Source organism: Pipistrellus hanaki (genome assembly GCF_964339955.1).
Source record: "Pipistrellus hanaki genome assembly, chromosome: 11".
Taxonomy (NCBI): Eukaryota; Metazoa; Chordata; class Mammalia; order Chiroptera; family Vespertilionidae; genus Pipistrellus; species Pipistrellus hanaki.
This window is the reverse complement of record NC_140513.1, coordinates 4,927,716-4,954,504: the sequence shown is the minus strand read 5'-3', so window position 1 is coordinate 4,954,504 and position 26,789 is coordinate 4,927,716. Positions and strand designations below refer to the sequence as shown.

Here is a 26,789-nt window from a genome sequence, read left to right as displayed (position 1 = left end):
AGATATTCAGTATTTATCACACTAGGAAAGCCTATTTTATTCTTGAGGGTAGAAATAGAGGTGGAGAAAAGTAGAGGAAAAACAAATTTAAAAAAAATAATTGGAGCCTGGGACAGTTCTGGGGCCAAGTTTTCCTTCCTTTGACAAACATTAATGCAGTGTCTCCTGCGTGCCAGGAGCTGTCTAAGGCAGCTTACAAAGTTTGTCAGCAGACCTGGTCCTCGTGGGAGATAGACAGGCCGTGGTGATACGTCGGCCAGGGCCCTGCGGGCACATGGTGTGATGACTTTGTGTCCAGTGTTGCCTGGGAGAAGTTGGGAGACATTTGATTGCAGTGCCTTTCATGTGTCCCATGTCTTCCTCTCGGAAGCCTTCGATCTCCCCCCAGCGTTCTGGACTTTCATAGCAATGTCCTTGGTAGTGCCTGTTCTTATCCGTTGTGTTAGACCAGGGTCAGAACATTTTTTATATTGTTTTTTTTGTAAAGGGCTAGGTAATAAATACTTTAGTTTCTGTGGTCCAGGCATGGTCCCTGCCACACATTCTTTTTTGTTGTTGTCATACCCCTTTAAAGTCTGAAAGCCATTCTTAGCTTAAAGTGTACAAAACCAGTGGGCAGGCTGCATTTGGCCCCCGGCCGTGGTCTGTTAGATACAGTGGCCCTCTGCCGCCCGGCACCTGGCACCACTGACTTCAATCATTTCACTGGTTTCTCCTGAGTTTTCTCTTTATGGGATTCCTGCTATTCAGATGTTAAACCTCTTGGACTTGTCCTCTAATTTTATCTTTCTCTTCAATTATTTATCTCTTTGGCTCTTTACCTCAACTTTATCTTCCAGCCCTTCAATTGGATTTTAAGTTTCTGCTGTCAGGCTGTGTAGACATTCTAATAGTTCTTTTTAGTTTTCTTTTTTACAGCCCTTCCTCTTGTTTCATGGATGTGGTGTCTTCTTTTATGTCTCTGTCTCTCTCTCTCTTTTGAAAAATCTCTGCCTGGTCCGTTTCCTCCAGGTTTTACTTACTTTGGGCTCTACTTCCCCTGTATGAACTTGCCTCGATGTGACCCACCCCTAGCTGGCTGCTTGTGATGAGGAGTGAGAGACACACGCTGACTGGGAGTGCTGAGCTGGTGATGGCTCTGACCTGGGTGGGCTGTGGGTGGGAAATCTCTGATGTCAGTATCTTTAGATTTCCTTCTTGGCCTTGATTCCCCACAGAAGTCTCCTTCCGGCTCCTGCCTGGGGGATAAAGGTCCAGCTGCCCAATCCTGGGAGCTGAGTGGATGAAGAGGGCCCGGGACGGAGGGTAGTTTTCATAGTCCCCGCATATGGTGGCTTAGGCCCTGTGTTCAGTATCAGACTCATGCTCTCACCTGTGCCTGGGCCCCGGTCCAGGGGCTCTCTGCACGTAGGAGGAAGGTTTGGTGTTATGCTGTGCTGGAGGGACCATCCCCCAGGGAAGGGAAGTGGTAGAGTGGCCCTAGGATGTGACATACCTTTCTGCCAGCGTGCCTATGCGCCCTCCTGTTCTTTTAAGTTCAAGAGGTGCCTGGCACTGCCAGTTCCCTACGCTGGTGAGGCATTTTCTGTGTACGATTGGTTGGTTTCGTGGCCCTGGCTTAGGACTCCACTCCAGCTGGATTCCGCTCTCCTGGGCCTACTAAGCCAGCCAGCACTCACTGCTGCAGGAAAGAAGACCAAGACTGGAGTTTTAAAAGCAGGCTTTATCATTGATAAGAACTGTGTTTCCGGAAGGAAGGAGGGGAGTGGCTGCCAGCCAGAGGCCGGGGGACCACCACACCCTGGCTCCTTAACAGCAAAATGATTGGCTCTTTGGGCCGCAGTGTTCCTTTCCCGCTGACGGGAGGGTGGAGTTCCAGGGCCTATGGTCTGGGCAGCTAGCACAGGTCTGAGTAAACAGAGACAGCTTCAAAAACACTTGGGACATTCCAACTCCAGGAACTTCACTCTGAGTGGGCTCACGAGCTCCCAAGTGAAGCCTGAAGGCATTTCTTCTGATACTGGGGACCCCTCACAGACCCCCACATACATCCCAGTGGCGTGGGCCTTGGCATAGAGCTCTTCCCTGCATTATATCATTGGAGAGACGGCTTCCCCAGTCAGCGCTCCACCACCACCTGTCCCCTAGCAGAAGGCAGAGCCAAACCGTGTCCAGCACACTTTCAGAGGGCAGTATTCAAATAATGCCTAGGTAAACGGGGAGGGCAAAGAAGGCCCATCACATTGTCATACAGAGAATTGCCTCTGGTCTAGGTGATTTAAGCAGAAAAGAAAAGAGATCTATCAGGAAAAACAACAGAAACATGGCATAGAGGCCCAGGTAAAGAATTTGTTTTTTAAATCACTCTCAAGCATAAAAACGACAGTCTGAGAGATCCTATGTCAGGTAACGTGAAAAATCAGAATGAAGCGGGAAATGGGCCAGCCAGGCCAACGGAATGGAAAGCAGAGGTGATGGCAGGCGGATCTAACAGCCCGTGTAAAACACACGGAGCAGGATGTTTTCTTCAGGGAACGGGAGGCTGAGGGGAAACCACCGGTCTTCATAGCCAGGAAAGTTCCTGCAGACTCAGCTATTTCTTTGGGATTGTCTGGTGTTTCTCCTCTTCCCCGAGTGCCGCCTTCTTCCCCGTGCGTTATCCTGACAAACCCAACAGGATGCTTCCTTTTCCTGGTATCTCATTGTAACCCCTTACATGGGTTTGGGGACAGGAAGCGGCCCTCCTGAAACCAGACCTTTGTGTCTGTTGGGTACGGTGGGTGGGGGAACATTTTCTGCCTATGGAAGCTCCCCTGGGGTGTCATGTCAGTGCGACACCTCTGGACTGGCTGTACTGAAGGTTCCAGAGGGGGCTTGAGCCCATGGTCTTGTCATGCTTTGTGAGACTAAATCTTTTTTAACATCTCAGACCTGAAGCAGGTTAAATCATAGAGCAGAACAGATTGGGCTGATCAGAATCTTGGATTTCAGCATAAGAGGATTCCTACCAGCACGGTCATGGACAAGTCACATGATCTCTCTCGGACTCACTGGCTGTGTAACATTGATGAGGTCAGGGCTCCCCAGCCTCGGCACCATTGCCATTTGGAGCCTGTGCCCTGTGAGATGTGTGGCAGCATCCCTGGCCTCTCCCCCGTGGATGCCCATAGCTCCCTCCAGTTGTGAGGATCAGAAATGTCTCCAGACATTGCCCAGTGTGCCCTTATGGGCAGGTGTGTGTGTGTGTGTGTGTGTGTGTGTGTGTGTGTAAGGTCACTCCCTATAGGGAGCCACTGGACTAGATGATCCTAAGCCCCCTGTCTGTTCTGGGTTTTGGGGATTGCATGAAATATCCCATTCTTTCCCCCGCTTTTCAAAGTGTAGTTTTCCTAACCCAGTAGTCCTTAGGGAAACTCACACTTAACTCAAGGAATGTAATTTGGAGCCATTAAATGCCACATCTGCCAATTTAAGATGTTGGCCACAGCTTGGGTTCCTGCCTAGATCATGATAAATCCTGATTCTTGGTCCCTATAGTTCAAGGCGGAATCACTGTAGTCATCAGAGAGTGTGTGTTAGGAGGAGGCCGAGCTTTCTGCAGAGAAAAGACATAGGCTGGCAGGCCAAATGGGCCGTTAGCAGCCAGCTCTGATGTGTAAGGCAATGTGCTTGTGCCTCTAGTAAATGTAAAATGCTCCCCAAGTGCCTGCCCGATCGTACCACTATCTTGTCTGAAAATGGACCTCATTAGTGAGGCCTTTAAAAAAAAAAAAAAAGTCTTATTCGCAATAATAATGCTTTTTGTCCTGGAAGACTAATTGCCATTTTAGCATTTTTTGCTTTTGTTTGGTCTTTTCATTTTAAAATCTATATATATATAAAAAGCCAGTGACCGGAAAGCCGTAGTGACCAGCCCAGTTGGGGGTTTGGGGTCGGCTGGCCAACCTCCTGTGGCCCCTCACTCCGGCCACCCTGCACCCATGGCTCCTGCCACCCCATTGGCCGCAGCCTCTCCCCACAGCCTGCTCGAAGCCCGGATCAGCCCCCCTGCACACCAGTCAGGGTTGGGGTCAGTTGGCCAACCTCCTCCAGCCCCTCCCCCAGCCACTGACACCCCCCCCCCCAATCAATCTCTGCTCCCAATCGGGGTCGGCTGGCCAGCCAACTTCCCACCATCTCCTCCTCCCAACAGGCCAGGCCCTGACCCACCCCAATGGGGCTGGGCTGGCTGGACCCCATCCATGCATGAATTCCTGCTCTGGGCAAGTCTAGTATTAATATAACTCAATAGTATTTACTACCATAAGCAATTGATTTTAAGAAGATAGAACTTGTTTTGGTTTTCTTTTGTGATTGATGTTTCCATTTGCGTATTTTGGGTAACCTCACAGCTCCTTTAGCCACAGGACATCATGTTTAGGCAACCTCTGGAGAAGAAATAGCTGCTTTGAATCTGTCGCATTTAAAGTGCAGCCGGGAAGTCCTATTTCTAACCTCCTTTTGTCCCCAGGTTAAGGTTTCCTTTCTAATCAGAGTTCCAAGGTCCATGGGCTTTGCTTTAGACATCCTAGCTCCTTCACCTCTGGCTCTCGGCCTTAGGAAGCAGAATGGGGAAAACTAGGTACTAGGTAGGAAATGAGGATTTCCTGTGAATGGGAAAGTGAATGGTCACTCAGTAACTCTGCCTGCGTCTTTATGAGCCTGAGGTGAGGATTGTTTTCTCAGCTGTCAGACATTTGCTTGTGATTGCTCACTCCTCTCACATCCTGGCTGCAGCCCCAGGCTGGGGTTCAACATTGGACATTTGAGGCTTATACAGTCTCCGTGTGCTGACAAGGCAGTGGTATCAAGTCATCGCTCGCCCCTCTCTGCACAGTCTACAGCTGTGGCCATGCCACCCAATGGGCCTCCTTTCTCTCCCACACCCCACCCTGACAGTAAACCTGAACAGGAGCGCCCTCAGCTTCACCAGCTGCCCTTCAGCAGGTATGGGGAGGGGCCTGCTCCCGCCCTGTGGCTGGCAATTGATTCTATTTTGGTCTCTCTGACTTCCACAAAGTCACAATTTAGATGGAGATTTATAGGAAATTGTAATTTTAGATAATGAAATGATACTTTATAGGAGTAAGTAGGATGCCTGTCTTCAGGTGAAGACACTATGGAATAGTTTTATATTAAGCAAAATTGCATTTGTGTTTTGAGTTTGAAGGGCTCGTCTAAAATTCTCTGATGACTTAAAACAAACAAACAAACAAAAAAACAACCAAACAACTTTCTTGATATATGAATCACACACCATGCCATTCATCCATTTAAAGTATACAGTTTTAGTATAGTCACAGAATTGTGCATCCTTCATAATTTTAGAATACTTTCATTACCCACAAAGAAACTCTGTAGTATTTAGATATCACCCTCAACTCTCCCCCGGCCCTAGGCAACTATTAATCTACTCTATCGCGATGGCTTTGCCTGATCTGGACATTTCATAATAATGGAATCTTACGGGGGTAGGAGAGGCCAGGGGGAGGTCAGTGGGGGAAAAGGAAACGTATATTACTATTTGTAATACCTTAAACCAGTGGTCGGCAAACTCATTAGTCAACAGAGCCAAGTATCAACAGTACAACGATTTCTTTTGAGAGCCAAATTTTTAAAACTGAAACTTCTAACACCACTTCTTCAAAATAGACTCACCCAAGTCGTGGTATTTTGTGGAAGAGCCACACACAAGGAGCCAAAGAGCCACACGTGGCTCGTGAACAGCAGTTTGCCGACCACGGTCTTAAACAATTTAAAAAAAAATGGAACCACACAATTTGTGGTCCTTTGTGGTTGGCTTCTTGGGCTTAGCATTTTTAAAGGTTTGTTCATATGTAGCATGTGTAAGTACTTCATTCCTTTTAAAATATATATATTTTATTGATTTTTTACAGAGAGGAAGGGAGAGAGATAGAGAGCTAGAAACATCGATAAGAGAGAAACATCAATCAGCTGCCTCTGCACACACACCGGGTATGTGTTCACAACCAAGGCACATGCCCCTGACTGGAATTGAACCTGGGACTCCTGAGTCCGCAGGCCGATGCTCTATCCACTGAGCCAAACCGCTTAGGGCTTTATTCCTTTTTACGGCTGAATAATATTTCATTACGTGGCTATACTTCATTTATTTATCCCTTAATTAGTTGAACATTTGGGATACACCTTTTGGCTATAATTAATTCACAGAGGGTGGTTCCCGGGCCCCAGCCCAGTACACACTGGTAACCAGTGCAGCCGTCTTCCTAGCAACTCTGTTGCCTTATCAAAGTCCTCTTGGTTTCTTTGTAGTTATTTTGTATCTGCCACCTCTCTAAATGCTTTTATGTTTCTAGTAGTTTTTCAGTTGATTCCCATGATTTCCTAAGGCAGATATTCTGCATCTTTCTTACCATCATTCTATCTCATGTTGTTTGCCCGTCTTAGTGAAATTTCAGAAGTGTTAAGTAATAGCGAATTAAAAATATAGTCCTGTGTTCCCATGCTGTGACATGAAATGTTTTACCTGCTCTGGGCCCTACCCGTGATTCAACACGGGTACATCTGTTCCTAAATAAACAGAGGTCCCTGTCTCAACAGGGGATAAGGATTCTCATGTTCAATTTTGTATTTACATGTAAGGTTTATGTGTATTGGTCCATGGCCCCATTATTTCAAAATGTATTTACATAGTCATTGCCAAGGCTATAAGGACGGCTTCCCCAGGTGGGTAGGATTTGCAACTATCGTTAGAGTCCGAGCTTTGGGCCTCCAGCTGGCATACCGGGTGCCCCTGAAGAGGTCCCAGATAATCTGAGCACCTGCTGCTTTTCTCAGGCCTGGCTGAGTTTGGGAGTCAGCTAGGATCTAGACGAGGAGGTGTGGTTGAAGGAACCCACTTCCTTACCCCTTTGGCAATGAGGGAAGCCGAGTCCCCCAGGACCGTGGGCTGGTACTTCTGGAGAGGTTGAAGCTCTCTGCTGTGCCATCTCCATTGACAGGTGGGTGGCAGAGTGATGTTTTGGCTGTAGGTACACGCGACTTGGCACACAGAAATGGGACCAGCTGGCTGCACCAGTGTCAGAGGCTTTGTTCTTTCTTTTCACACAAGAGAACCTACAAGGGAGAGAGACTGTGATCGGCAGGGGATTATTTGTGAGGAAGTAGCCCAAGCGACTTGACTCTCCTAATACTGCAATGGGCTCTAATCCTTGTTTCCTTTTTGGAGTTGGATTAGAAAAATGTAGGGCAGGATTAGAATTGGCTGTTAACAATATCGCGACAAATACATTTGAAGTTCAGAGCAGGTCGGTCGGAAGGGTTGGCATGGCAGCTGTCAGTCCGTCTTTGCTACTTGTGATACTTGTTTTGATTTTTTTTTTTTTTATTCTACCTCTGTCCTCCCTTATCAAAAAGTAACTTGAATTTAAAGCCAGTGAATGTAAATTAATTTTGTGTGGTAGCGAAGAAGAAAGTATTAATCCTCAGTAATAAAATAAATTAAAATAAAAACCGTGAAATATACCATTTTCTGCTGACACATTAGCAAAGATTAAAATAAGCACACCTCACGTTATTATTTTACCAGTATGTTAATTTGGAAAGTACTGGTGAGGGTGTGAAGTACTGTTGAACAACGAGAACAAAGCCTCTGGGGAGAAAAACGACCGAGTCTTGGAGGCAGGAGTTGAAGTCCTTGAAAGTACATTAAAGTCTTCTTTCTCCTTTTCCTTCTCCCTTTCTCTGCCCTCCTTTCTCAGAGATCATGCATGATGTGATAAAGAAGGTAAAGAAGAAGGGGGAGTGGAAGGTAAGCAGAACAGTATAATTAATGTCCTTAAAGGTGAGTTCACGTGGAAAGAATTACAGTGGGGGGGAAGGTGGAGAGGCAGAGCGTGAAGGCCTTTGTTGTGTCCAGAGAATAAAATCAGAAAAAGTAATCTGCTTATGCCTCTCATTTGATATGATCCTGGTTATGAAATCTCTTGGTCTTAGGGCTTATCTGAGGCAGGTCCGCAGAGGAACTCTTTTATTCAAACAGAATCTTAGCTGGAACCACATACCAGCAGGAGAGGGCGGAGTCTGCCCTGAGGGAGAGGGAGGCTAGCCTTTCGGCCCCTCTGGCAGCCGTAAGGCCTCTCATGGAGTCCACACACCGTGTGGAGAGCCCCAGCTGTCAGTAACCACGTGTTTGTTCATGTAACTTTGAGAGCAATGCTGGCTGTTTCACATACAATGTACATGAAACAAGTATTTTAGTCCATCACACTGATCATGGCCTCAGTTCCTGGAGCGGGTGACGCGAGGAGTGGGCAGCGTGCTGCCCTCCATCATGAAGGCAGCGTTTTAAGGGCCACTTGGTTGTGGGGTGCTGGGCCTTACACTGCGGGGAGAGCATCAGTTTTGCATGAATTTCTCTGTGTGCTATCGAAGTCTATTCCAACCACTCTGGCCTGCGAGTTTTCAAGTCTGTCGGCCGGGAGCAGCAGAGGTGACGGCACAGGAGGGTTTTGAGGTCTCTCCCGGGACCTGTGAGCTGTTTTAGCAGCACACCCCCCTCCCCACCAGAGCGGGAGGCCATCTGGCGGGAACTCGAGGCCTGGCTTTGTGGACCTAGAGTGTTAAAAGGATCTCGAGGAAGCTGCTGCATAGGATGAACACTGGCCCTTAGCTGCAGCAGGGTGCTTTCTGGACCACATGGTGTCTAGCCTCTGCTCCCACAGCTTACATCATTAAAGAGGGAGAGAACTAGCCTTGTTTTAGCTGCATCCCTCGGTCCACCCTGGCTGAATGGAGCTAGGACAGGTTAGCTGAAGAACTGCAGGCAGGAAACTTTTAGGCCCAATGGCATGTCTCGTCCCTCCCATCTGGACTGAAGCGCAATTTGTCCCCGATGATGTATGTGCTGGTGAAGGTGTGTCCAGATGACATTGTAACAGTCCCCACTGTCACGACTGTCCTTGTGGCGCGAGTGCTCACAGTCCCTTTAAGAAAAAGCTATGCCCTGAGAAAAGATGCTCCAGTATAGCTTCTCTGAGTGTGGGTGCTATAGATTATTTTTGTCTCTCTTTTCTTTCTTTGCATTTTTATAAGTAATTGATCTCTATCATGAAAAACAAAAAGGTTAATTTTTAAAAAAATTAAGTCAAGTCAGTAAGAGCAAGCTCTTAACTCCCAAGTTAGGTTAGCGTGTGGGGGGAAAGCTAGCATGCATTTCAGCAAACTTCTGCTGGCCCCTAGGAAATACTGCCTCTCAGTGTTCTGCACGCTGGGCTCATGTTGAAGTCTGACACGGTGAGCTGATGAGAAGAGCGAGAAGGTGCCATTCGGGCTGTAAGCTGGTCTCTCTGCTTCCAGGTGCTGGTGGTCGATCAGCTGAGCATGAGGATGCTCTCCTCCTGCTGTAAGATGACGGACATCATGACCGAGGGGATAACAAGTGAGCGCACCATTCTCTCTGCCCGTTAGTGACACTCAGGCCTCCCCTTTGTGCCAGCTTCCCTCCTCCCTGTTCAATGTTATCCACTGGACGTTAGATTCTTCCACCGTCCTGGGTGGTAAGACTGTACGTTCCTGAGAGACCCAGGGCTTCTGTTCATCCTTGAATCCCTGAGCCACTGCTAAGCGCTCATTCCATATCTGCTCAAGGATGCCGAAAGGAAGGCTGAGTCACCGGGAAAGGCAGGCCATCCGATAGTGGGGGGGAGGGAGGGGGCAAAGATCTGAACAGGCACTTAAAAAAGAACAAATCCAAAATGGCCAATAAATACATGAAAAATTGCTTACCCATTTTAAGGGCCAGGGAACTGCAATTGAAACCAGAGTGAGAAATGGTTGTATACTCACCAGACTTGAATATTTAAACTCTGATACTGCCAACTGAAAGAGAGGATGCAGGAAAATGTGAATTTCTATATGATGGAGTGTCAGTGGTACAGCTCCTTTGAAAAACACTTGGCAGTGTCTAGGAGAGTTGAAGCATCCTATGGTTGGATGTTTTGAGCTTACAAACTTATTTCCATTAATTTTTAAACTATGTTTTTCTCTATCAAAGAAAAAACGAGTACAAAGGTTAGGGGAGGAGAAAGCCAGTGGAGCTAACAAGCTTCTAGCAAAGGCGCAGCAATGCCCAGTCACCCCAGAAACAGCCACCTTGCTCTTGCTTCTGGTTATCTTCTTTATTTTTCTAAATAAATACTTATACACCGAGTGGCCAGATTATTGTGATCTCTGAACGCATAATAATCTGGCCACTCAGAATATATCCTATATAATAAGAGACTGATATGAAAATTGTCCCCTCATCCAGGAGTTCAACCAGCAGGCAGGCTGGCCAACTGCCCATGTCCCCTCCCCCTGGCCAGGCTGGCCGGACCCCACCCATGCACAAATTCATGCACTGGGCCTCTAAAATATATATAATATATATATGTGTGTGTATGTATATATGTATATATATTGTTATGTTATATAATATTATATTATATTTACACTGAGTGGCCAGATTATTATGCAATCAGAGATCATAATAATCTGGCCACTCAGTGTAATATTATCTCCTGATCCATCAATGCTAGACATTATCTATTGACTTCCTGTGGTGTAGATGAGGGTTCAGCTCTCTCCTGCTGCACACAGACGCTTCCCTACCCCAAGGGTAGCTGTTTAAAAGTGCCCTTATTTGGAAAAATTTAGAAGTTAGCAACCCTTTGATGAATCCCAAAACATTTTTGGGTAAAGTATTATTGGCTTATGAAACTCAAGAGTATACAACCCCTGGTGAAGTAAATGGGTTGAAGGGTTTGGTATTAATTCGAACATTACTTGGGATGAGAAGTCTTTATAATTGTTTCTGCAGTGATTCGCTATTTCCCTCAACCACCGGCATAGGTAAGGGCCCCACATCGCTGCTCTCTCTGTACCAGGGGTTCCAGCAGAGGTGACTGCTGAGCTCTGCCAGGTGCTGTGCCGGGTGCCTGTCAGAGGGCGGCTTCCCAGGGCTCTTCCCTCTAGGTGGTACACAGCCAGAAAGACAAGTGACCAAAAGCCCTGCTTTGCTTTAACAGTGTGTAACGTTTGGCCTCGGATCTATTGAGAGGGTATGTCCTCATCTGATATTCAGAGAAAAATGGTAAAACTGGCCAACGGTCGCTAAACAAACCCAGCATGGGAATTCTAAAGGAGCTTGGATTTTGGGGGACAAATGAACAACAACAACAAAACCTGGAGGAAGGGGCAGATTTTCAGTCAGAGCAGATCCAGGCATTTACTGAAACCGAAGTAGGGAGTGGAGAGTGTTTAGTGTGATAGGTTTCAGGTGTTCTACAATCTTGACCACTGTGGGACTCTCAGGAAGGGGCAGTCACCCCCCCCCCCGCGCTCCCCCCTCCCCGATTTTTATCTGTGCTTGTCTGAGGTAGCCTGTGCCTGTCACTTCCAGTCTTGTGATGACCAGTGCGTTTTCTTACTCACGGCGGCTGCTGTTTTGTTGTCTAGTTGTGGAAGATATCAACAAGTGCAGGGAGCCACTGCCCAGCCTGGAGGCTGTGTACCTCATCACTCCGTCCGAGAAGGTGAGTCCTCCCCTGAGGGAGCTTTGGCTGAGGCCACACGTGCTGGCCTGGCGACTGTACAGCGGTGCCTGCTGTTTCTAGCATTTAACACACAGCTCTGCTTAACCACGCAGTTCACAATCGGGGGGCGGAGAGGCAGAGAGGAGTGGAGAGAGCCTTACGCTTTCTGAAATACACTGCTGACCAGAAAGCCTGTGCCAGGCCCTTCGGCTTCCCCCTTGCACTCCCTCTCGGGGTAGGCGTCCACTTTATCCAGTTAGGGACCAGCCTTCCGAACTCAGGTATTTATACTTTCAGGTTGACTGCATCAACGTCCCATTAGTGTTCGGAATTGCCTGTCTTATCATGTTGGAGGTTTGGTTCAATCCGCATCCAGACAAGGTCCACCTCCTGGCTTTTGGCTAGTAGCTGTCTTAGCCTGTCTCTCAGTCCATAAGTTGCCCGCAGTTTTCACACTTTCTTTCACTTGTAAAAGCTGGCCTACGGGTGAGTTTCTGAAAATGCAACTACACTGCTAGAACTTCATCGGTGTGAATCTCCAGGAAAGCTTTGGCCAGTTTCCTCTTTTGTGGGTCTCTTCTTAGGAACCCATGTTATGGTGGCATCAAAGAACTGACACTACCATTCTGGAATGATCTAAGAAAGATTTTATTCATCTAAACTCCCAAATAACCCTAGTTGCAAATCCCCAAACATGAGTTAGAATTATACATTAAAAATCCCCTGCTATTGTGTGCAAGTAGCTTGAGCGCCCTCTTGGATTTAATTTTGACCAGATATAGGTTCCATTTGCTTCTAGAATTGGACTCAGTTCCCTTCTTTATCCCTCTTCACAGTCTATCCGCTCCCTCATGAATGACTTTAAGGACCCACCAACTGCTAAGTACCGGGCTGCCCATGTCTTCTTCACTGACTGTGAGTACGGCTGTCAGCTGCTGTCCATCCTCCAGGGCAGCCTGTCTGCGGCTGAACCGGAGCCGAGCCAGGGCAACGGGGAAGAAATGGGCTGTTGCCATGGTTGTCCTGATTTTTCTTTTCTTTTAGAGGAAATATTGCATAAGAGACAAAAATAAGCACATACATATGCAAAACTTCTAGCTAGTGCAGTTCTTTCTGATAAAAAATAGCACCTCTTCTTAGGACTAGAGGATTTACTGCTGAGCAGAATTCCCCGGCGCCAGCCTTGGAGTCCCACCGTATGGACTTCCAGATACCACTAAACTATAGTGCATGTCCATCCGTTTTCAACCACAAAGATTTCATCTGGTCTTATCTCAGCCAGACTGGCATCCTTGTTCTGGAGTCCGTTCTGTTATTCTGTGGATTTGTGTGCAAGGAGCCAGTGTACTAACATCTGCAGTATACACAGCACCATATACACAACAACTTTACCAACGGAGAGATGAGGGAGGCGGGATAGCTAAAGAGCGCATAACAATAGCAGGTTCCCTAGTGTTCTTCTCTGAAGGAAAATCAGCTAAACTTACCCTGAGAAGGTGGGGGAAGGTTCTGGCAAAGAGTACTTTTATACTGTTTGAATGGGGGTGACAAGGAGAGCAGGTAGGCAGCATGAGTGATAATGAAACAGGAATGCATTTCTGGGATCTGCACCCGTATTAGGCCCAGGAGAGCCGTGTGAACCATGGTTCCCACCAAGGGGGTCCTGAGCGGCTGAGTTCCTTCCAAGGTCCAGGGAGACACCAGCATCGCATTGCCCAGTGATAGATTTTTCGTTATTTTATTTTTCACGAGCATGTCAGATGCATGGTGTTGTGTATATTGCAGGTCTTTTCCCTACCCCTTAATCTCTTCTGGGTTTTCCCTCCCTGTCCTTGATATCAGAAAAGAGTTTTTATTATCTGTGAGTATCTCAGTCTTTATTGCCATTGCTTCTCTGTTCTATGTTGAGGGCCTTATGGGTGTTTTTATATTATTTTTATAGCCTACAGGTAGTGGTTGTTTTAGGAAGGAATTAACTTTTTATTTTCTTTGTTAAAATGCTAATAAATGAAGAATCCACCAGACACATGTGACTATTGAAATTAACCAGCAAAGGGACAGGAAAACCTAGTGGCTTTTGTCATTCCTGCAGCTTGTCCAGATGCCTTGTTTAACGAGCTGGTAAAATCTCGAGCGGCCAAAGTCATCAAGACTCTGACGGAAATCAACATTGCGTTTCTCCCCTACGAGTCCCAGGTGAGGCTGGTAGGGAGCGCGTGGAGCTCTGCATCCTTGTTATTCCTCAGGGGCTCTGAGAGGGTGGGTGGGGGTGCAGTGCGCAGAGTGCGGAGGGAAGGTGTCATGTTCCGGAAGACTGAATGAGGGGTTGTGAGCGGACGTTTATATAATGGAAAGAGGCGGTATTCCTTAGAGGTCTGCCCGGCCTTCATCTTACCCTGCATTTATTTCTGACCCTTTAAAGCCTTTGTGTACACTTCTCCGTGCTCCCGGCATTCACCCCAACACTCTGAGTCCTGATATCCAAAAGGTAGCCAATCCGAAAAGAGCATGGAGGGAGAGATGGGAAGGGATCAGACGACGCCCATCTGCCGTGAAGGGACTGTTTCTGTGTAGAGATAACCTCAGCCTGTCACGTGCTGAGTGAACAGATGGCAGCCTTCGTCATTAGCCCTTAACACTGCCGGTGCCAGGAGGGCGGCAGCCAGCCGCCCGCTTGGAAAACACCAAGTTGTTAAGCCAGCAGAGGAGAAGCTGATTGCGAGCGTACAGAATGTGTGTCTTAGTCTTAAGATTTGTTAAAAGGTCTGCAAACAAAGAAATGAGATAACTGGACATTTATGCGTTTTGTAGAGATAAAAGTGATGGTGGCATATGGCAGCGGTCGCCAACCTTTCGGACTTCACAGACCACCCGTGCTCCGAGGACCACCGGTTGGCTGCTGCTGGCATATGGAATCTTTATGGATCGGCTTCTAACACCAAATAGGAAGGAGGGATGGAAAAAGTACAGCATGGACATTTAAACACGGTCTCCTTCCCAGCTCACGTGGCCCAAAGCCCATCCCTGAGGGCAGCACATGTTTTCTGTGAGCGCTGTCACCACCTGGATGGAACAAAGTCCACCTGTGGCATGTCCCAGCACACCGTGTTTCATAGATTTTAAAAAGCAGGACATTCAAAAACAGCCCTCTGGTTTTCTAGATGATCAGGGCAGTTCACGTCAGTGAGATTCTGAGAAAATACTTAGCTGGTAGGGTAGGTAGTTTAAGAGAAAACTTTAAACTTCCGGAACTCTCCAAAGAAAAAGAAAAGTGATTAGAACATACCCCTGAGGATACAAAATTGTTTAATCAAAAAGCGCCGTTTGCACACAGTCACAGCACAGTTTCTGTCTTATCCCTTATTTACTTACCCCTCTAACGGCCTGTGAGGTCTGACACTAGCCGCCCCTCCTGCTCTCCTCCCAGTCTCCTCATTGTTCATCAGACACGCTGGCCTCTGGTTTTGGCCCAGCCATCCCTCCATGGGACGTCCCTCTGCTGGTGAGAAACTCCGCGCCTCCTTCAGGCCCTGTTCAAACCTGAGGCGGCCTGTCCTCCCTGTCCAGCCCGTCCGGGCATTCTTTCCCTGTTTTATTATTTTCTCATGCACACCAGTTTCTCACATGCCATACAACTTGCTTTTCATTATGTTTATTGTTTGTTCACTGCCTGCCTTCCCTTCACACACTCCACAGGATGATCGTGTTTTGGTCAGGGGTAGTTCCCATGTGTTTAGCACAGCGCCTGGCCCAGCAGACACCCAGCCCAGGTTTGAAGGATAAATGAAAACATGCTCTGTAGACTCGCGATCGGGTTTGGAGAAAATTCTGATGTTCAGCATCCTGGATGCAAACACGAAATGTGTATACCTTTGCCTCCTCCTCAGGTGTATTCCCTGGACTCGGCTGACTCTTTTCAGAGCTTCTACAGTCCCCACAAGGCTCAGATGAAGAATCCTATACTAGAGCGCCTGGCAGAGCAGATCGCAACTCTGTGTGCCACCCTGAAGGAGTACCCCGCCGTGCGGTATCGTGGGTAAGGCAGTGCGCGCGGGAGCAGCTGTCCCGATTCCTCTGGCCTTAACATTCCTTTGCCAGTGTCTCAGGGTCAAGACTTGAGTGTCTCACATTTATAATTTTCTCCCAATAGTTTATTTTTTAAATTTTATTATGAACTATACTAATACAGAAAAGTGCATGAAATATACAGATATATTCAGTTATGAGTAACTCAAATATGAACCCCTATGTAATGGCCACCCAGGTTCCCTATAGTTTTTCATCTCTTTCTAACCTTTAAAAACAAACATCATCTTTGCAGAAGATGTTTCAGAGTAAGGTAAAAGACAAAGAAATAATTCTCTGAAGGTCACAGTCAAGTTGTATGAAGTCATCCATGTATCACTCACCTGCTGTGTGCTCAGTGCTGGGGAGACGCCACCTGAGGACACAGCCCTGATCTGGGCGGGCAGGGAACATCCCAGCAGATGGGCCATAGCTGGACACACCTGCCTGTAAGCCCTGGAGATATGCCAAGGGCAGAGCAGCCTGGTGCCCTTCAGCCCTTCCAGCTGAGGGGACCAAGAGCAGTCAGACTAGAGGGGACGTTGGAACTAGGTCCTTGAAGTCTGGTTTAGATTTCAAAAGACTGATGAGGACCAGAGGGCCTTTTCTGTGGATGGCTGGCTTTGCCATTGGTCTGAGCTTAAGCTGGGGGAACCAAGGGCAAGTTTGAGGAGGATGGGCAGTCTGGCACAGTGTGTGCGTAGGGCAGGGGTGAGATGGGGCCTTTCTGAGGACTCGGATGCCAGCTTTGGGTTATGTCTGTCGGCGGCTGTCCCCGGGAAACCTTTGTGAACGCAGGAGTCAGGTGCGGAGAAAGTGGAGCCAGAGGAGCTGAGGGGTCAGTTTGCAGCCAGCCTGTCACCTCTGTCTGCTGGCCGTGCAACCGTAGAACGACGCCTCCCTTGGTCTGCCCCAGCGACCGGCCCTTCTGTGTGGGTGTTTCCTGACAAAAGCTGGACGGGGGACCCAGGCCCTCTCCTGACTGAGGAGTGGCGATTGGTGCTCATTCATGGGAGAATGGGCCAGGAGCAGAGGCGCTTTAGCCGAGCCTGGCCAGGTGGCAGGCGGCACCACACTGTACAGCCGGGAGGGGCCGGGAAACACTGTCAGGATGAGCCGGGGTAAGGTTCAAAGGTTCTCACTTCCAGCAAACAAGACCCAAAGGGATCTGAGTCGAGGGAAGGGAGACTCAAGTGGGTCGGGCTCAGATGGCCGATCACGGGGAAAGGACGAGTGGTCAGGACTCTCTGCTGATGGGCTGTTCATCGGAAGCTGCTTTTCACTCGTTTCTGTTCCCAGAACAGAGCTAAAGATTTGATTCTGTTTGTTCTTTTTAATTGTACGTGCACATGTGACCATATTCTCATTGTAAACGAGCAATGCAGGCGAAACGCACGTGCCCTTTGACCTGCCCACGCTGCCCCGCCTCTCCCCCAAGGCCCGTCACCGTGTCTCTCCTCGGCAGGGAGTACAAGGACAATGCCCTGCTGGCCCAGCTAATCCAGGACAAGCTCGATGCCTACAAAGCCGACGACCCCACCATGGGCGAGGTAGGTGGACGTGGACCATGGGGTTCTCTCACCGGTGATTGAGTGCCAGGGGGCAGTTATCAGCACAGCGCGGTTGTTACAGAGCAGGCGCGAGTGCCGCTGTCCCTGCTCGTGGCCTCTGGTGACAAGCTCAGCTCCGTGGGCAGGCTGACTGAGCCTGATCAGTGTGGACAGGGTGACGACTCGTTTCTGTTCTCCGGGACAACCCCAGATTTGGCACTGGAACCCCCTCGGTAGAACAACCCCGGAAAACAGACATTGTGCAGATTTCACTAGTTTGTGTGTGTGTGTGTGTGTGTGTGTGTGTGTGTATTTGTGTGTGTGTGTGTGAGAGAGAGAGAGAGAGAGAGAGAGAGAGAGAGAGAGAAAGTTCTGTGTAATTGTATCACATGTATAGATTCCTGTAAACCCACTGCAGTCAAGGCACAGAGTTCCTCATCATCTCGGATTTACAATCCTAAGTCCCAGGGCCTGAACCCCTTGGCCCCGGGCACATGCATGGTGGGCAGCCCCGTTCGCAGCTGAGCCCAGCGACGCTCTTTGGGAGCTCACCGCGGACCAGCCTCCGTTCCAGATCCGCCTCAAAGGACACTCACTGTGACAGACAACTGGCTTCTCACGTGTGGGCTGGTATTCTTGTCAAGCAGTGAAGGGACTGTGTTCCGCGCTATTTTAGTAGGTTTTGTCTCCGGGTTCACTGCCTGCTGCCCCCTTTACAGGAGGGCCACGCGGGCTGCAGAAGCCAGCTCTGCGGAGTGGCCTGTGAAAGTCCCCGTGTCCTTCCCTCTAGGGCCCAGACAAGGCTCGCTCCCAGCTCCTGATCCTGGACCGCGGTTTCGACCCCAGCTCCCCTGTCCTTCATGAGCTGACCTTTCAGGCTATGAGTTACGATCTGCTGCCTATCGAGAATGATGTGTACAAGTAAGTATGCTCACCCGGAGGGACTGCAGCTTTGTAAATGAACCAGAAACACCTCTGACTTACGGACAGGGTGCCATCAATCCTAGGAAAAGTGGGTGCTCCCATAGTCTTGTCAGCTAGCCTGCAAGCTTGTCTGTGCCTTCCCAACATCCTCACGGCACTTCTAGCCAGGAACTCCGGCCCCTTTGGGGGAGAACAAGGACTTAGTTCCCCCCTCCATAGTCGGCTCTCATTTGCACACGTGTGCATATCTTTTGCAGCATTGAGTAATACTTGCAGATCATCAAATCTGATGACAAATATATCCACAGGAGTTTCTCACTGAACGCATTTGAAGAGGAGCTGTTTTCTTCATTATAAACATTTTTCTTGGTAGAAATCATTAGACATTCAGTTTCTAAAAACTAATTTTATTTTGATGGAAACAGGCCGCACTATTCTCATGTCATTTACTTTGACCATAAAGGTAGTGGTTCCGAATGAAGGTTCTGAAACCATGAGCGGATCTCTGCTCCTCTCCCGTTGGCACCTGTGGTTCTTGCCTTCCTTAGGTGTTCATGCTTCCACAGGAGTCCGCAGCCGAGGGCCTGTGCAGGCCACTGCTGAAGGTGCCAGGCACCCCGCACTGGAGGATGGTGCCCAGGCCTTTCTGAGGGAGGGACAAAGGGGGATCTCTATGTTTCCATTGTAACTCACCTATAACCTGACTTCACAACCTGAGCCACGTGGCCCAGGTGACACTCAAGTCAGCTGACCCTGAGGCATCTAAAGCAGAGCTCCGTGTCAGTTGACCTTGGTCGGAGCTCTCTGCCCTAGGCATTGCAGCCATTAGTGCCCAATCCGCAGACACCAGATGGTCCTGGGGCTTGTAAGTCATTTAGGACATCCGTCAGCTGAGGACAGTGAGCTCTGGCTGTTGCAAACCTGAGGGGACTTGGATGGATTGTGGGCCCTCCCCTCTCTAGGTATGAGACGAGTGGCATCGGAGAGGCACGGGTGAAGGAAGTGCTTCTGGACGAGGACGATGACCTCTGGATAACGCTGCGCCACAAGCACATCGCAGAGGTGTCCCAGTAAGAGCCTTCCCGCCCTCCTCTGGGGTGGGCGACGCATTTCTCTCCCCCCAGTGCTGGAGCTCATCAGAGAAGTGGCCAACTTGCTAACCTCTGATGATAAATCCCTTCCTAAAGGAAGAACCTTGCATTATTCAGTATCATTCATACAGAGGCTCTGGGAGCAGCTTTGAGACTTAGCTGCCTTCTTCTGTCTTCCAGGGAAGTGACCCGTTCTCTGAAAGACTTTTCTTCCAGCAAGAGAATGAACACTGGCGAGAAGGTAGGCCCAGCTGCTGCTGCAGCGCCTCAGCTGACCCTGCTTTCTCCCTGGGAGCAGGGAGGACACCTCCCGCATCAGGCTGGGGAGCTGGGGGCCATAGTCCTCCTTCGTCCGTGATCGTTTTGCCTTACTTTTGCATTCGAGATTGAGATCTGGAACCCCGTCTTCTGGTATTTATAGAGAGCTGCTGCTTGTTACTCTGAGGATCCATATTTGCTGTTTGGGATCATGATTCACTTTAAGCCGGAAGAACTGTGAAGCCTTTTTTAGCCTGCGGAGAAATTAGATTCCTGCCCTAACTTTCCTGGGCCTCTCCTGTCCTGCTGTTCACAGAGTGGCTTACCCATCAGCAGAGGGAGATAGCTCTGATGGTGTCACTCCCTGGCTTAAACCTTTTAGTGACTTCCCGTTCAGGAGGATCCAGCCCCACCTGCTGGTACATGTCTGGAACCTGGGCCATCAGGCTCCAGAGGCTCTCTGGTCTGGGACATCTCTGTCTGCCTGCTCCTTGTCCCCACCACCTTGCTGCAGCCACGCCTGAGCTCCTTCTCTGGGCCTTGCCATGTGAAGTCCCAGTCCTTTGCTCAGGTGTCATGCTTTTTTGTTTTTAAATATGTTTGTTTTTATTGATTTTTAGAGAAAGAGGAGGGGGGAGAGAGAAACATTGATCCACTGCCTCCTGCATGCCCCCCTACTGGGGATTGAGCCTGCAACCCAGGTATGTGCCCTGACTGGGAATTGAACTGGTGATCTCTTGGTGAACGTAACAACGTCCAATCTATTGAGCCACACCGGCTAGGAGGAGGAACGGGAGCCTTCCCTACTCCTCCCTAGACTGGTCAAGTGCCTCTGCTCTGTGCACCCACACTGACACCCACAGAGGGCACCAAGCCACTCAACTGGATGGTTCCTTTGCCAAATGTGAGCTCCTTCAAGGCAGAAATACATGAAATTCTTTTTTCTTTTTTTTAATTTTTCTTTTTTTTAATTTTTGGTCCTTATATGTCCAGCACCTAAAAGTATCTGGAATGTGGTAGTAAGTTAATAAATTTTTGTTGGATAAATGAGTGGGATTAGGTGGCCACACAGTTAGAGAGTGAGCAGACCCTTTTCACCTGTCAGGGTGTAGATTCCAGCCTTTTCACCTTCTCCCTGATGTTCCTGTCTACTCAGCTACAGCCTTTCAACATGAACATGATGCCTAGAGCGCTTAAGCTGGGGGTGCAGAGAGGCAGAGGATGGACAAAAACGTGTTCTTTCCTGGCAAGAGTTATGCTCTCAGTAACTTTCTAGTCCAACAAATAACACATAATTGCTGGGCTCCAGAGTTCATTTCTCCACCTATGAGACAGTCATGCTATTTGGGTCAATAATTATTTGACCAGAGGCTTGGCACTCTGAACACACATGATCTTGTAGGTAATGGATTTATTTTGAGAGTTACAGAACACACCTGGGGGTTCGGTGCTGGCTGCTGTCCTCTTCTGCGCCCACCACGCTTGCTCAGCCTCCTAGGTCAAGGCCACGGGCGTGAGACCATCTGCTTTCCTTTCCTTACAGACCACCATGCGGGACCTGTCCCAGATGCTGAAGAAAATGCCCCAGTACCAGAAAGAGCTCAGCAAGGTATGGCGGTCCTAAGTGATTGAGTGCGATCGAGAGTGGAATCAGCTTCAAGTCCTAGCACACTAACCGGTTCATTGGCATCCATGGATCTCCAGTCATCCCCATCCTTATTAGACCAAAATGGGAGGCTGGGGGAGACAGCTTCTTTTCTATGACTTTTCTCCTCTCCATCTGTTTCTCTCCATTCTTCCTATTCCTCTTATCAGCCTCGCCACAGGGCTGCTTGAGTGTCATCACAACTTGGCAACCAGCTTCCCCGGAATGAGTGACCCGGGAGAGAGAGCTGGAGAGAAGGCACATGCCCTCCCCGTCCTGATCCGGGATGTCACACATCACTTCTCCGCACTGTTCCTTAGAAGCGAGGCACTACACCAGCCCACACTCACATAGCTCCTCCTCCTGGAGGAATAATAGCCAAGAATTGTGGGCACATTGTGCAGCCATCATCCCACCCCATCCCACCCACAAAGGATTCCTCCCTCTTCTCCACCCTTTGAATGTGGTTTGTCCCTCTCTCTCGACACGTAATTCCCTGCCTTGTGATGATTGTGTGCCGGCCTGCACGAGGCTGGTGATTCCCTGGTGTCTGGCCCAGTGTTTATGCCTCACAGGTAGGTGTCACACATGTCAGTGAGTAATCTTGAACACAAACTGCTTTTTCCTAGTACTCCACCCACCTGCACCTCGCCGAGGACTGCATGAAGCATTATCAAGGCACCGTGGATAAGCTCTGCCGGGTGGAGCAGGTAGGACCCTTTCCTTCTCTACTGCCCTGACCGCTCACCCAGCAGTTTAACCTCTGACCTTGAACATCCTGCAGAATCATAGGAAGCAGAGACAGAAAAGCCTACGAGATTGTGCGGTCTCACCTCTCGAGCCAGTGCCGCATACTCTCACGGGTAGGGACTGGTGGTCTAGAATGCCATGCCGTTTGGATTTTGCATGTCTGGCTCTCCGAGTTCTGAGCCCTACAGGGCGGGGCCAGCTGAGTTGTATATCCGAATGCATTTTCCTCCCGCTGCAGCCACAGCAGCTTGTGGCAAGTTCGCCCTGCCTCACTGATCACAGTTAGGGCTGTGCGGTCAGAGTTTGGGATTTGAGTTGTGTGTCCGTCACGGATTTGTTTGCCGTGCCCATTTCTCTCTGTATTTTCTTCATCTGCAAAGGGAAATACAGTGCTGCCATGATGTCTGTGGTGTGGTGTGGTGTGGCGTGGTGTGGCGTGGGGTCAATAGGCTGGCACTCAGTTCTTCAGTGTGATAACATGACGCAGCCAGGGGCAGCTTCTCAGCGGCAGGCCCCTCTTCACAGTGAAAACAGCTCAAGTTCTCAGTGAGATGCTGGGATGTACATCTGGTTTGATGTGAGGGGCTCAGCTTGGGTTAGAAAGACCTGCCCCCATTCATCGCCTCTTCGAATGGAAGCAGCCCTGCTAAACCCGTCTGTGTCCTGGGTGATGTTGGCAGACTCAGGTCCTCCTTCACCGCCAGAGAGTGGGTTATCTGCATCAGTGACAGCGCGGTCGGGGTTGGTCCTCGGAAGTTAGGGTTTCAGAGTGCTCAGTGGTATTTGGTGGACCAGTTACATTTAATTTGCCTTTTGGAAAGGGTTAGGATCAGGTCCTGCTGAACAAACATCTGTGAGGCTGGTGGTGGGACTGAGAGGTGAAGGGGTCTAGAGAGGTGCCTGCCTTCCTCCCACCCAGACTGGGAAGAGGCCATGAACTTGTCATGATTGTTAGAAACGCCTGGGATCCTAAGGGGGAAACGGAAACCGTCAGGCACCTTCTGTGAGAGCCACAGAGGAATTGCAGCTGCTGGTCTCTGAGAACAGGACCAACAGTTCCTGCCGGGCTGAGCCTGCTGCCCTGGCTCAAAGTTTCCCCTGAGGCCGGCACAGGTTCACTGGCACTTCGGGAAGGGAACAGCCAATTTTAAACAAGATGGCAAGGCATTGGAGTGACACCTGGAGCTTTTCCTCACTGATGGTCCAGAAAACGGTGCTGGTTACACGGGTGCTGGCTGGCGTCATGAGCGTAGAAGTACCTGCTCAAGCCCTTCGCCAACCCACCACATCCCAGACATTTACGGACCAGCAGTTCCTGATAGTTGCCGCCTGTCCAGACTGTCACCAGTGTGGGGCCAACACGGTGTCTTTTCCGCAGGACCTGGCCATGGGCACGGATGCTGAAGGCGAGAAGATCAAGGACCCCATGAGAGCTATTGTCCCCATTCTGCTGGACGCAAATGTCAGCACTTACGACAAAATCCGCATCATCCTCCTCTACATCTTTCTCAAGAATGGTAGGTATGGGGGGCAGGAGGAGGGTACTGGGGGACCACGCAGGTGGGAGAGTGGTTTAAAGGAGTGGAAGGGCGTTTGACAAGAAGATCCCGGGGGCTCTTTACGTTTGGGGAAATGTGATGAAGGCCAATCAATTTCCACTGGAGGCTGTGCCCCCAGTAGTTCCAGGTTAACCAGTGATATGGGACTCACAGCCGAGGACCGAGGGGCGGGGGAGCCCCTAAAGCAGAAGCCCGTCTGCCAGACACCCTGAACTTGCACCACTTGTAGCCTGTGCCTTTAAATAACGGATTTTTACCCCATCATAGTTGCCCATATGTGTCCATTGTGCAAAAAGATAGGCACAGAGACTCTTGCCCACGCTGACTTGGATGTGGGCCCAGGGTGGCAGGGGTGGCTGAGAAGCGGAGACGAGGGAAACAGACTCGGAGAGGGAATTGCCGATGGTCGCAGCACAGGATGGAGTGGCTAGCGTGGAACAGGAGTCCTGGTCCTCGCCGTATGGTGAAGTGATGCCATGAGCAGGTTAATTTCCACCAGTCGCGAGGAGAAGGGCACTGCCCCCTCCCGCCAGGTGGTGGGCGGGCTCTGAGCAGTGCACCGTGCAGGGCAGGTGTGGTGACCGGTTCTGTTCTCTCAGGCATCACTGAGGAAAACCTGAACAAGCTGATCCAGCACGCCCAGATCCCCCCAGAGGACAGCGAGATCATCACCAACATGGCCCACTTGGGTGTGCCCATCGTCACCGACGTAAGGGCCAGCCTTGTGGGGGTAGGGGAGCAGGAGGGAAGCTGGCAGGTCTTTCTCTTCTCCCCTAACATACTTAGGCAGCTTATGAGGCACACGCTCAACACTGAGAAAGAGAAAGCAGGTAAAATCAGGAAGAAAGATACTGAGATGGGAGTAACAGAGGGTTAGCGCCAGGAGCCCCGACGTGCCCATATGGGTGCGGAGCACGGCCACCAAAGCTGAGCCATACCGTGGACCAGCCCATGGCAGGAGCCACGCCTGCAGGTCGGCCTGGCTCTGCCTTTGGACACCCAGACACAGCTTCTACCGTGAGGATCCACACTGCCACTGACCAAGTCAGGGCAGCTTGTCTGGGAGGCCCAGCCCACAGCAGGTTCTAGGAGAGGCTGGGGGTGGGGGCCCAGGATGAGGAAGAGTCCTGAGCACTCTTCACAGCACCCCGCAAGGAGCCCCCAGGCAGGGACTGGGTGGGTGTTCCTCCTGTGGCGGCAGCTCTGCCGCAGTGCTGACCACGCGAGAGCTGCAGGTGCCGCTCGGAGCACCAGACCAGAGTCTGTAACTGGCCTTTTAGACCCATGGTCACAAAGGACCAGAGTGAGGATGGAGATGATGCCTGCAGTACAGCCTGTGCTGTTGAAACAAAACCAGAGAGTAAGTCACACCCAAGGCAGTATGTTCTCCTGGTGCCAGCCGACAGCAAACTCTTCTTTTTAACTCCCTGAATTTTTTTTAATTTGACCTGCATCTGCCATGACTTTAAAGAGCCAAGTTTGGCCCTGGCTGGTGTGGCTCAGCGGGTTGGGCATTGTCCTGTGCACCAAAAGGTTGCCAGTTCAGTTTCCATTGGGGGCTTATGCAGGCTTGATCCCTGGTATGGGGCACGCAGGAGGCAACTGATAAATGTTTTACTCTCACATCACTGTTTCTCCTCTCTCTCCCTCTTCCTTCCTCTCTCTAAAATTCAATTTAAAATATTAAAAAATAAGCCCTAGCCAGTTTGGCTAAGTGGATAGAGTGTCGGCCTGTGGACCAAAAGGTCCCAGGTTCGATTCTGGCCAAGGGCACATATCTTGGTTGCAGGCTCCTCCCTGGCACAGGCCCTGGTACATGAGGCAACCAATCAATGTGTTTCTCTCACATCGATGTTTCTCTTTATCTTTCCCTCTCTCCACTCTCCCTAAAAATCAATGGAAAAATGTCCTCAGGTGAGGACTAACAACAACAACAACAAAATAGTAATAATAAAGTAAAATATTAAAAGACAAAAAGAAAAAACCCAACTTGGCTCCAGCTCCTCGAAGGGCATACTTTTGGCTTTTCGAGGGAAAACACTCCCACTCGTTAGTGCTTGCCCTGCTGCTGTCTGAAAGGGGTCCTTGGGGAGAATTTCCGGAGGCCAGCACGGTCCTCCGCGGTCCGCGTGGTCCTGACGGTGATCTTGTATGTTTGCGTTCAGTCTACGTTGCGTCGCAGGAGCAAGCCAGAACGGAAGGAGCGCATCAGTGAGCAGACCTACCAGCTGTCACGATGGACCCCGATTATCAAAGACATCATGGAGGTCAGTGACATTTGTAAGGCGCCTGTCCCGCCCATCTCTTCTTTCGATCAGGGAAGCATGTGTAGTACCCCACCTGCTAGATGTTGGGGTGGGATTAGGGCTAATTTGTCCACTCCTCACTTGACAGGCAGATGGGACTGGGGTCCGAGAACGAAGAGACTTGCTCAGGATCCCTTTGCTGACTCATTGCAGAGCAGGTGTTCGTACTGAATTGTACGTTAAAAGGCCTGATGCTTCCAGCTCCACGGCTAGAGGTGGCGGTGACCCCCAAAGGACGGGCTCCCGGGAGCTCTCGCAGGCCTCGCAGCACGTCTTGTCCTGGGGCTAATGAAGGGTCGGTCCCGAGACCACGTGATTTCTAGGCAGCAGGAGGTCGAGACCCTCAGTGGTACCACACCCAGAGGAACCAAACAGATCACAGCATCAAAAGGGCCCATGGGTAGCCAGTTCCATACTGAGGTGTGAATGGGCCTCTGGAATGTGAGCCCAGCCTGCCCCCCTTCTCCCACTCACCCCGTCCCTCAGTCCTCCATGCCAGCCAGAGACCCTGCCAAGCCTATTTCTGCTTCTACTCTTCTGTTCAAACCCACCCTTGTCTGGAATGTTCTCACTCTCCTTCCTTCAAAGTCCCCATCCCATCTCACTGTGCCATCCACACCGCCCCTGTCCAACCGGCCCACAGGGGCGGCCTGGACTCCAGGAGCTTGCGTTAGGGAGGTTCCTTGTGCATGCGCGCTGCCTGGTGTTTGCCTCTGGCCATGCTCTGTGCATAGTAGATGTTCCACGTTTGTAAGGCGCCTGTCCCGCCCATCTCTTCTTTCGATCAGGGAAGCATGTGTAGAACCCCACCTGCTAGATGTTGGGGTGGGATTAGGGCTAATTTGTCCACTCCTCACTTGACAGGCAGATGGGACTGGGGTCCGAGAACGAAGAGACTTGCTCAGGATCCCTTTGCTGACTCATTGCAGAGCAGGTGTTCATACTGAATTGTACGTTAAAATAAATATGTTTTAAATATATACAGTGAGTCAGCTTCCTATTTTTAAAATGCACAAACCAAAAGGCTGGGTGAACAAGAGCCATCTA

General features: G+C 49.8%; 1 protein-coding gene across 2 annotated transcripts in view; it reads left to right on the top strand.

Annotated features, from left to right (window-relative positions):
* The window catches only part of STXBP1 (syntaxin binding protein 1), a 41,146-nt gene that overhangs the window by 5,362 nt on the left and 8,995 nt on the right, over positions 1 to 26,789 (top strand). For both annotated transcript variants that reach the window (XM_084898565.1, XM_084898566.1), the window contains exons 2-16: positions 7,782 to 7,831; positions 9,379 to 9,460; positions 11,518 to 11,594; positions 12,431 to 12,509; positions 13,687 to 13,790; positions 15,482 to 15,630; positions 17,125 to 17,209; positions 18,000 to 18,130; positions 19,096 to 19,203; positions 19,405 to 19,465; positions 21,026 to 21,091; positions 21,757 to 21,837; positions 23,256 to 23,394; positions 24,036 to 24,145; positions 25,602 to 25,703. In XM_084898565.1, coding sequence (XP_084754691.1) covers positions 7,782 to 7,831; positions 9,379 to 9,460; positions 11,518 to 11,594; positions 12,431 to 12,509; positions 13,687 to 13,790; positions 15,482 to 15,630; positions 17,125 to 17,209; positions 18,000 to 18,130; positions 19,096 to 19,203; positions 19,405 to 19,465; positions 21,026 to 21,091; positions 21,757 to 21,837; positions 23,256 to 23,394; positions 24,036 to 24,145; positions 25,602 to 25,703 — 1,424 coding nt within the window. The remainder of the gene's footprint in view (positions 1 to 7,781; positions 7,832 to 9,378; positions 9,461 to 11,517; positions 11,595 to 12,430; positions 12,510 to 13,686; positions 13,791 to 15,481; positions 15,631 to 17,124; positions 17,210 to 17,999; positions 18,131 to 19,095; positions 19,204 to 19,404; positions 19,466 to 21,025; positions 21,092 to 21,756; positions 21,838 to 23,255; positions 23,395 to 24,035; positions 24,146 to 25,601; positions 25,704 to 26,789) is intronic.